At 38.4% G+C, this 11,443-nt stretch overlaps 1 protein-coding gene across 1 annotated transcript in view; it reads left to right on the forward strand.

Moving 5' to 3' along the window:
* The window catches only part of LOC145487511 (uncharacterized), a 28,268-nt gene that overhangs the window by 3,747 nt on the left and 13,078 nt on the right, over nt 1-11,443 (forward strand). The window contains exon 3 of the mRNA XM_081466329.1: nt 1,315-1,595. Coding sequence (XP_081322455.1) covers nt 1,315-1,595 — 281 coding nt within the window. The remainder of the gene's footprint in view (nt 1-1,314; nt 1,596-11,443) is intronic.

Genomic DNA, 11,443 nt, shown 5'->3' on the forward strand with positions numbered 1-11,443 from the left:
ATTACCTTTTCCAAAATACCTTTGTAATAAAAGGGTAAAACCTGTGTTCAGTTATGAAGAAAAATAGTACAAGTGGCATGGGCATTAAGCAAATAATATGATTGTTGTATTGATGCTGTATTTGTTTTTTGCAATTCTTGTGCTCACTTTGAATAGCATTAGCAAGAGCACACGCGAAAACTGTGTTCAGCCAACTTAAGTAGAGAGGAGGTAGAACATATTATGCTATTTAATTGCTTTTTCTCGCAAAGTTTTTGTAATGTTTTAAATTGGTATTGGTGTTATAATGGGTAAAAAATTATTATGTTATCTTTGAAGGATGTTATTGTAGATGTTGGTGGTAATGGTAATGACTTTTTGAATTATTGTACTGTGGTTGGAAAATCAGTAATTTATCATTATAGAAGAAATAGTGTTAAGTATAAAAAATTATGTGAAGTAATAAATGTCATACTGTATTATATATTGCACAGAAGAATAACATTCTCCATACTTTTCTTAAGAAGTGGAAGTTCAAGCCTTTGACACCTTGATATGTAATTAGACTAACATTAAGTGCAGCCTTGTACATTAACCATGTGAACCAGGTTTTTTTTTAAAAAAGTAGGTACAGTGTATTGTGTGTGCATGTTTGTGTGTCAATACGTGTGGTTACTGTAAATTCCTGTATACTTAAATTCTTGTAAATTTACACTTGATAATGTATAAATAAAGTCGAGAAAAAAAAGTGGTTGCATGTTCTAAAGGGTTCATGCACTAACCAACATGTGTTATAGTAATGTTCATTAGGCTAGCATCTTTGCCTTAAAGCAGATCATTGACAGTTTTGGCATCTCATTTTTAACATGAAGTGAAAAAAATCAGTTATGGTCGTCTGTGATTCGGGACCCTAGTTAACTTAATTTGGTGAAGCACGTCACTGACTTTTGTACAGCGCGAGCTTAATGGAGGTCAAATATACATTAAATATGTGAAGTGAATTCGGGAATTTGAATAGTGACCTCTTAATAGGGGGTGACTACTTACTTAAGAGAGGGTCGCTCAATGGAGGTTGACTGTTTTTCACAATTGGCATTATTCTGGCAATTTTCCATTCATTGACAGGATGATTTCTATTCACTCTGGACAATTTACTCCAATCTAAATCGACTAACGTTGAATGGCAAACGTCTAACCTCAAACTGCAGTTAGACGTTTGCGGTAAACTTGGATCTAAAGGTCTCTAATGATGCCAGAGTGGTCCCTCATTTTCAACAACAACTATAAGAGAAGATATGCATGTATATACATTATCTGTTGTTTTGCTGCTCTTAGGTCTTTGGCCTGGGTGGAAATATTGCCAATCTGAAGGCTGCCAGACAGATAGTATCACAAGCATACATGAATGATCCGCATGGCCCTGTTAACGATCCCAACAGTGCAATACCTCAGGAAGAAGTCAAAACACCTACAACACCACAGTCCAGCAACCACATAGCCCTTCACCTTGTTTCTAAAGTTCTTGAGGATGAAAGTATCTTTAATTTTACAAGCTTTGAGGAAACAACTTCCTGTGTAGAGCCATGTTCCCCTGTTTCTTGTGTTCATCCTGACAGGTAAGGATATTCTGTGAACAGCTTAGTGTGAATCAGTGTTTCAGCCACAAAATTTTTCTTGAGGGCCAAAGTGGCCCCTGAAGACCTTTCTTAGGGGCCAATTTTTTAGGTAAGGGGCCAATACATTGAAAGCTGCAGAAGGAAAAATGCGTCAGGGTACCAAGGAAAATAAAGCAGATTAGGATCTAGGATAAAATTTAATAGTAAGTGCTTTTTGAAGTGTTTCTACTCAATAAGTTTCTTTTGAATCAGATACTAGTATGATGCATGCATTACAAGAGAACAATCCTTAGGCATACATGACATAGTCAATGATCAAGGGTTTGCAATGCATTATAGGGCGATTTCGAACTTGGATGTTTTCGGATGTGAGATAATCAATACAACAGAGCAAAAGGATGGATTGACTTCTTTTCTTATGTTGAATGTTTTAGGAGCAAAGATCTTTCAATATGACTGTCTAGAAGGACATAATGTGTGATGTTGTAAATGAGAGAAGACGTTAGCCCGCAGAATATTAGGCTTTAATTACCAAATCTCTTACTAAGACAAAACATGGTGGCCAACTGCAACCACGAGGCAACCACAACGATTGCAGGTTCATATAATAAAGTTAAATCACACTACATGTACGACACAGTGAATTATAATGTAACGCAACACTCGCAGTGTTCAAGTCATGCAACACTCACAGTGTTCAAGTGTCTAGAGGGCCTTTAAGAGGGCCTTTTGCATTGTCATTTACACCACATGTGACAAAATAACTGGATTGATCGTCAACACAGAAAAATGTAGTCGCCATTACGGTGATTAAACCAGGATTTTTGCCGAATTTTGGTCGCCAAGGATGAAATGTTAGTCACATTGGTGACCATATTGGTCGCAATTTCCAACCCTGGGATGGCTTTTAAAATACTACACCTGGTTAAGTCTGTAGTCTTGTAAAAGGAAATGGCCAAATTGGCCCTTTTGTCGTTTTTCTGGGGGCCATCTCTGATTGCAACGCGGGATTCCCGCAATGGCGCGTTCTGGCGGAAACACTGAGTGAAAGTATGTTGTCTTTGTTAATTAAATCCACTGAGTTTACATGAAATATCTGAAAACACCAAATATGAATGAATATCTGTTCCATCATCCAACCTTATAAAATCAAAAACACGGCACGAGGAGACTCTGTTATTAAATATTGTTTATCAAAAGACACTGCAACTTGGAAAATTGTACAGTGATACTGTAGGTAACTGTCTACAAGACATGAAAACCTGTGACTAGAAATGTTATTTGTCACTTCTAGCAACTAATAATTGACATGTTCTTAGTCAATCAAAGTAGAGAATTGTTGCTGGTATAATGTTAGGCTGTAAATAATCCAATCAAAATTCAAAATAATTGTTTCATGGTCAATACAGAGATGCTGTCTGGTAAATTTGAGGTCCACAGCTCTAATATTCAAACTACAGAAGTGATTTTTTTAAAATAATTGTTACAGAGCAGTGCTGGAAATAATTTTTCTTCTTTAACAGGACATGTGTCCTTTCAAATCTTCATTTTGGTCAGACATCTTATCAATTTGACCGGACACTAATTTGCGTAATTGATTAGCATAATTAATTAGCATAATAAAATTTATTGGCATACTGTAAAGATTTTTAATACAAATCGTTCAAAACTGCATTTAAATTTGATTTATTTATCATTTATGATGATTATATGACTTAATCTACAAGATGACTGCACAGATCTCTCCTGGTTATCTCCTGATTATATGTTCTTCAAGCAAACCTGGTTTCCTATTGATTTTACCATTAAAGGGACACAGTCAGCTTTAGGTCCATGCTGACTTGGACAATAGTTTTCTCACTTTGAAAAAAGTTCACCTCAACCTGAAATCAAAGTACATCTAGAAATCCGCTTCAATCTTTGCAGTGTTTTTCTTGGTTTTCAATCGTTCACTGAAAAACCTGTTTTTGAGTGTGCTTTTGCTCAATCCTATGATATTAGTTTTATCATATTCGGTTAAAAACAGTATGAATCGCGTCCCTGTGATATGCAAATTAGCTATGAAATGGTATCTAATGCGCATATGCACCAGCTGACTGTGTCCCTTTAAAGCAGGAGCCCATCACTAGGAGTGTGCAACTACCCCATTTATTCCTGTCCTGGTGTTTTCACAGACTGGTCTAGCTTTAGTTTGAATTTAGTGCGAAATCAGCCTCCCTCCCCCAGGAACCTCAGTGACCAATCACAAGCATGGACTTTATAATTTCACCAGAAGATTAGGTCGACATGTCCACCTGAGGCCGCCATTTTTCTCCTTACTGATTCCAGCTCATATAGTCCGGAACTGACCTTTTTAGTGGGAAAAGAAGCCTAAAAATAGACCGTTCTGTAAAAATACCATGACATAGGCTTAGTATGGGAGTTGGAGGCTCCTAGTGATGTGCTCCTGACCAAAGTTGACTCAAGGGTCCAAACATGAGGTGCTAACAGCATATTGCAATGTACGTAGTGCATAATAGGGAGATTTCTGAAGAGTATTTTATTTGGCAAGTACAGGAAAGATGAACACTTCTGCTTTATGATATGGCAGAAGCCCATAATGGGCTCCTGGATATGGCTGAGACTGTCAGAGTCAAGGGCATAAAATTTAAAAAAAATCTTGATTCGCCAATTGGCAACTAAGTGATAACGATCAAGTAGGAATTTTACTCAGAAAAGAACTCAATGCATAAAATCTGTAAAGGAAACATTTTCAAGACTCTTTTGGCTGCTAATTTTGTGTACGTAACTAATGTAATGTCTGAAGGATTCATGCACTTCAAGAGACACAATCGGTAGGCATACATGACGTACTCAATGCTCAAGGGTTTGCAATGCATTATAGGGCGATTTCAAACACAAGCAGCCATTTGCAAGTTTTCCGATGTGAGGGAAGCCTTTACAGCAGAGCAAAAGGATAGATTGCTTTCTTTTCTTATGCTGAATGCTATAGAAGCAAAGGTCTTTCACTATGTAGTTCTGGAAGAACATAATGTCTGAGAAAATAACCATTATTGATCGTCAACACAGAGAAACGTAGTCGCCATTATGGTAGCCTTTGAATGCAGCCGTATTTTCCGCTGTCGACCAGAATTTTTGGCCGCCAAAGATAAAAATTTTAGCCGTAGTGGTGACCGTACCGGTCGCAATTTTGAGCCTTTTATTAATGTATCTAACCAAATTTTATGGATGGACAATAACTTGGTGTTGGTAAAATGTTTGGACGTCATGTCCGATCATGATGTAAAATTGGCCGGACATATTCAAAATTTGGTCGGACAATGTCTGATGACCGACTGTTATTTCCAGCCCTGCAGAGCATGCATGGGAACACTATTACAGAGAATGTGTGAACAGATTGCTGTTGATTGCTAATTTCTCAGCTGTTTTGATCCAAGCCAAACATAAGTTTGTGATATCTGTCAAATTTCACTTTTGAAGGTCTAATATTTAAGCCTGGTATTCAAGCTGTCTACAAGAATACATGTAGTGTTGAATTATGTAATATTTAATGTTATATAATAGCCCAAGTTATTCTCGCATTTTGATTGGTTCTTGCCTATGATCTATTAGAGGACAGACGCACGATTGACGTCATCATTACAAAGTTTTTCCCTCTGTGTTTTAAAATGGTGAACAGTTTTGAGAATTTAGATAATATTTTACATGACTGGGCAAAAGATAAGGCACAAGAAAGTCTTGTCCAGACATTGAACAGGTACCAGAAGCATAGTATAGCAAGAAGAAGAAAGATAAAGCCGTTTCTGTTTTAGAAAATGACTTAGAAAAAATACTCGAGGAGTCTCAGTCGGCAGTCGAGCAAGACTAAACCAAACACGGAATTAGTCTTGGTAAGCTGAGAACCATTGCTTTATTTCGAATTTAACAAACCCAATAAACAAAATGTTTACGAGATTAATTTATTTAAAACATTGAACTTTTCTCAGTCTCAAAATAATTGTTGACACAATGATTGTCTGGAATGAAACATCAAAACCACTTCTTAAAATCAGTTTAAAAAAAAACATAACCTTGCTTTCCGATGTGAATGTTCCAGTCCATATCAGGGCACAGCAGCGAGCAAAGTATAGCTCACTACAGCTCACGGCTAACTGTATTGCAGCTAAAAGGTGTCTCCGACACTATTTCAAACTGATTTAAGGATCACCAACCACAGAGGACACAAATTTCCACCATCACTAACGTTCCTTTCGTTCAAAACTCGAATCGAATGGCCTCCAGGTTGACCGCAGCTGCAAGTTTTCTGAGTGTAGTTTTTCAACTTCTGCAATATTCAACGCAACATCCAAGATTTTCGGCTCACAGAGCTGCTGTGATGACAAAAACTGACTTGACTTATCCAGCATTTTCTTTAAGATTTGTAGATTTCGCAGTTCAATTCTGGTTTCGCTGTAAGTTTTCATTCCACGAGAAGCGTCGCTCGAGTCAACTTTGACAGTGGTGTGATTTTCCTGGACCAATCACAATTGAAAGGGCGAGTGCAAAACCATGCTAAGTGATGATTTGAGTGAAAAAAAAATTTTCGCGAAAGGGCTTGAATTTTTGCATGTGGTCTTCAATGTAATAGAAAAAACATGGTCCTGTATTTTTGTCGCTGGTTTTTGCTTCATTTATAAAGACGCTGCTAGGAAAACCAAGTGAAGAAGCTAGTCATAAAAGGGGATAAGTGACGATTTTGGTTGCTTTTCTTTTTTCTTGCTCCAAATTAGCTGAATTTTTGCATGTGGTCTTCAATGTAATAGAAAAACGTGTTCCTGTATTTTTGCCGCTGGTTTTTGCTTTGCTTTATAAAGACGCCGCTAGGAAAACCGAGTGGTTTTTTGCATACGCAATATCCTGAAAACGAAGCAAGGTTTAGCGCAAAAACTGCGGGACATTGCTAAACATACCTAAACAAAACTCTATGCGAAATTTGGAGCGTTTTCGACAAAGTTCACTTTTGATTAAAATACCTAACGCCCTTTTCCCGCCGAGGCTGCAAATAAACGAAGCCGGGCCTTTGTTATGATAAACAGAGCCGATCCTTTGTTATAATAACCAAGCCAAGCCTTTGTTATAAGTCGAAGTCTCGCCTCGGTTTATCATAACAAAGGATCGGCCCGCCGCGACCGCAGGGACTTTGATCTCACTTAGAAAGCAGCAAAATGTCAATTTCACGCAACGTATAAGCTCAAAAATGTTGATTTTAGGTCAAAAAAGGTTTAAATGTTGATTTCATGTTAACGCGTCACGGCAAGGATGTTGGTTTCACTTAGAAACCAGCAAAATGTCAATTTTACGCAGCGCATAAGCTCAATGATGTTGATTTCAGGTCTAAGTAGGTTGAAATGTTGATTTCACGTTAACGCGTGACGGCAAGGAGGTTGATTTCTCTTAGAAACCAGCAAAATGTCAATTTTACGCAGCGCATAAGCTCAATGATGTTGATTTCAGGTCTAAGTAGGTTGAAATGTTGATTTCACGTTAACGCGTGACGGCAAGGAGGTTGATTTCTCTTAGAAACCAGCAAAATGTCAATTCCACGCAACGTACAAGCTCAAAAATGTTGATTTCAGGTCAAAAAAGGTTTAAATGTTGATTTCACGTTAACGCGTGACGGCAAGGATGTTGGTTTCACTTAGAAACCGGCAAAATGTCAATTTTAAGCAGCGCATAAGCTCAATGATGTTGATTTCAGGTCTAAATAGGTTAAAATGTTGATTTCACGTTAACGCGTGACGGCAAGGATGTTGGTTTCACTTAGAAACCGGCAAAATGTCAATTTCACGCAGCGCATAAGCTCAATGATGTTGATTTCAGGTCTAAATAGGTTAAAATGTTGATTTCGCGTTAACGCGTGACGGCAAGGATGTTGGTTTCACTTAGAAAACAGCAAAATGGTAGGAGCCCATGATGGGCTCCTGAAAATGGTAATTTCACGCAACGTATAAGCTCAAAAATGCTGATTTCAGGTCAAAAAAAGGTGTAAATAAAAATAAAATGAAACAAATAAACATTTCAATAAACACTTTTTCAAATACGGCAACATCTTCAATGGCTAAAAAATCACGAGATAAAACATAGTTTTCGACAAACGCGATCGTAGCTTTATGTCACGCACCGCCATAACTTCCAAGCTCAAAATGCGCTGGTACCTCTTATGCCTGATGAGGACAACAACTTTGGCGGCTGTTTAGTTTTGGATTTAAGAATTTGATGACTCCACGTGAAAACGCTCTATAAATAGGGCTGACAGATTAACAGATTAACCCTTCTGCGCAACGTACGGGTCTCCATACATCTGCATGTCCCCTGATCCCAGAAGCTCAAAACACTACAAATCATGCCGATTTGAAATAAAATCAACGCAAACTGGATCACAGATCTGTTACAATCGATCGCCACTTGCTGGCCATTATTATGTTTAAATCTAGTTACCAGTTCGAGAAACGTCCGCAGAACGTAATCGCAATGCATGCCGGGAAGGGTCTTTACACCTCGTGCGCGGGAAGACATGGCGGTCGATACAAGACAAATTTTATAAGTCTAAAACCAGTTCTCGCTTTCCAAACTTTGACGCTAGCAACGCTTGGCAAATGGGCCACAACTCACCAGAGGGTATTTTTCTTGGGCAAGAACTGCTCTTGGACTTTGCTACCTGGCTCGATCTGACTTTGAACGCCGATAACACGATTACGGTATATCAGCTGCCTTCGAAGTTTCAGAACACATTTTGATTCTTTAAAACGTGCTGATGACTTACGGGTTTATCGAGGCTTTATGATGCCTCTCAACCACCAGGCAGGCACACAAGGTACTTTAAAACAATGCTTAAGATATTAGTTGACAGAGCTCTAATACGGCACATCTCTTTTTTGTTTGATGGCATTTCGTTTGACGCTCGATCGATTCACGTGTTGTGTTCACGTCACAATAACCGGTGTAAACAATCCGTTCCCAGATTTCCGCTCTATATGCTGTGGGATTTGGTTTTGACTTCATACACTATAAACAGTCTGCCTGTTTGCTGTTCAACAAATAAACTCCTAAAGACATGGCTAGGAAAAGCCAAGTTTTTTGCCTACGTTTTAACTCGAAAACAAAGCAAAAACCAGCGACAAAAATACAGAACCACATTTTTCTATTACATTGAAGACCACATGCAAAAATTCAGCTAATTTGGAGCAAGAAAAAAGAAAAGCAACCAAAATTGTCACTTATCCCCTTTTATGACTAGCTTCTTCAAGTGGTTTTTCTGCATACGCAATATCTCGAAAACGAAGCGAAGCTTAGCGGAAAAACTACGGGACATTGTTAAACATACTAAACAAAACTGCATGTGAAATTTGGAGTGTTTTCGACAAAGTTCACTTTTGATTAAAATACCTAGCGCCCTTTTCCCGCCAAGGTCTTCAAATAAACGAAGCCGGGCCTTTGTTATGATAAACAGAGCCGATCCTTTGTTATAATAGCCAAGCCAAGCCTTTGTTATAAGTCGAAGTCTAACCTTGGTTTATCATAACAAAGAATCGGCCCGCCGCATCCGCAAGGACTTTGATTTCACTTAGAAAGCAGCAAAATGTCAATTTCAGGCAACGTATAAGCTCAAAAATGTTGATTTTAGGTCAAAAAAGGTTTAAATGTTGATTTCATGTTAACGTGTGACAGCAAGGAGGTTGATTTCTCTTAGAAACGAGCAAAATGTCAATTTCATGCAACGCACAAGCTCAATGATGTTGATTTCAGGTCTAAATAGGTTAAAATGTTGATTTGACGTTAACGCGTGACGGCAAGGAGGTTGATTTCCCTTAGAAACCATCGAAATGTCAATTTCATGCAACGCATAAGCTCAATGATGTTGATTTCAGGTCTAAATAGGTTAAAATGTTGATTTGACGTTAACGCGTGATGGCAAGGAGGTTGATTTCACTTAGAAACCAACAAAATGTCAATGTCACGCAGCGCATAAGCTCAATGATGTTGATTTCAGGTCTAAATAGGTTAAAATGTTGATTTCTCGTTAATTCGTGATGGCAAGGATGTTGGTTTCACTTAGAAACCAGCAAAATGTCAATGTCACGCAGCGCATGCGCTCAATGATGTTGATTTCAGGTGTAAATAGGTTAAAATGTTGATTTCACGTTAACGCGTGATGGCAAGGATGTTGGTTTCACTTAGAAACCAGCAAAATGTCAATTTCACGCAGCGCATAAGCTCAATGATGTTAATTTCAGGTCTAAATAGGTAAAATGTTGATTTCATGTGAACGCTTTACGGCAAGGATGCTAGTTTCACTTAGAAAACAGCAAAATGGTAATTTCACGCAACTTATAAGCTCAATGATGTTGATTTCAGGTGAAAACGCGCTATAAATAGGGCTGACAGATTAACAGATTAACCCTTCTCCGCAACGTATGGGTCTCCACGCTGATCCCAGAAGCTCAAAACACTACAAATCATGCCGATTTGAAATAAAATCAACACAACCTGGATCACAGATCTATGTTACAATCGATTGCTACTTGTTGGCCATTCTTATGTTTAAACAATCTAGTTACCAGTTCGAGAAACGTCCACAGAACACGATTGCAATGCATGCCGGGAAGGGTCTTTACATCTCGTGCGCGGGAAAACATGGCGGTCGATACAAGACAAATTTTATAAGTCTAAAACCAGTTCTCGCTTTCCAAACTTTGATGCTAGCAACGCTTGGCAAATGGGCCACGACTCACCAGAGGGTATTTTTCTTGGGCAAGAACTGTTCTTGGACTTTGCTGCCTGGCTCGATCTGACTTCGAACGCCGATAACACGATTACGGTATATCAGCTGCCTTCAAAGTTTCAGAACACATTTTGATTCTTTAAAATGTGCTGATGACTTACAGGTTTATCGAGACTTTATGATGCCTCTCAACCACCAGGCAGGCATACAAGGTACTTGAAAACAATGCTTAAGATATTAGTTGATAGAGCTCTAATACGGCACATCTCTTTTTTGTTCGATGAATTTCGTTTGACGCTTGATCGATTCACGTGTTGTGCTCACGTCACAATAACCGGTGTAAACAATCCGTTCCCAGATTTCCGCTCTATATGTGCTGTGAGATTTGATTTTGACTCATACACTATAAACAGTCTGCCTGTTTGCTGTTCAACAAATAAACTCCTAAAGACATGGCTAGGAAAAGCCAAGTATTTTTGCATACGTTTTAACTCGAAAACAAAGCAAAAACCAGCGACAAAAATACAGAACCACATTTTTCTATTACATTGAAGACCACATGCAAAAATTCAGCTAATTTGGAGCAAGAAAAAAGAAAAGCAACCAAAATCGTCACTTATCCCCTTTTATGACTAGCTTCTTCAAGTGGTTTTTCTGCATACGCAATATCTCGAAAACGAAGCGAAGCTTAGCGGAAAAACTACGGGACATTGTTAAACATACTAAACAAAACTGCATGTGAAATTTGGAGTGTTTTCGACAAAGTTCACTTTTGATTAAAATACCTAGCGCCCTTTTCCCGCCAAGGTCTTCAAATAAACGAAGCCGGGCCTTTGTTATGATAAACAGAGCCGATCCTTTGTTATAATAGCCAAGCCAAGCCTTTGTTATAAGTCGAAGTCTAACCTTGGTTTATCATAACAAAGAATCGGCCCGCCGCATCCGCAAGGACTTTGATTTCACTTAGAAAGCAGCAAAATGTCAATTTCAGGCAACGTATAAGCTCAAAAATGTTGATTTTAGGTCAAAAAAGGTTTAAATGTTGATTTCATGTTAACGTGTGACAGCAAGGAGGTTGATTTCTCTT

This window comes from Orbicella franksi, chromosome 5, assembly GCF_964199315.1.
Source record: "Orbicella franksi chromosome 5, jaOrbFran1.1, whole genome shotgun sequence".
Classification (NCBI taxonomy): domain Eukaryota; kingdom Metazoa; phylum Cnidaria; class Anthozoa; order Scleractinia; family Merulinidae; genus Orbicella; species Orbicella franksi.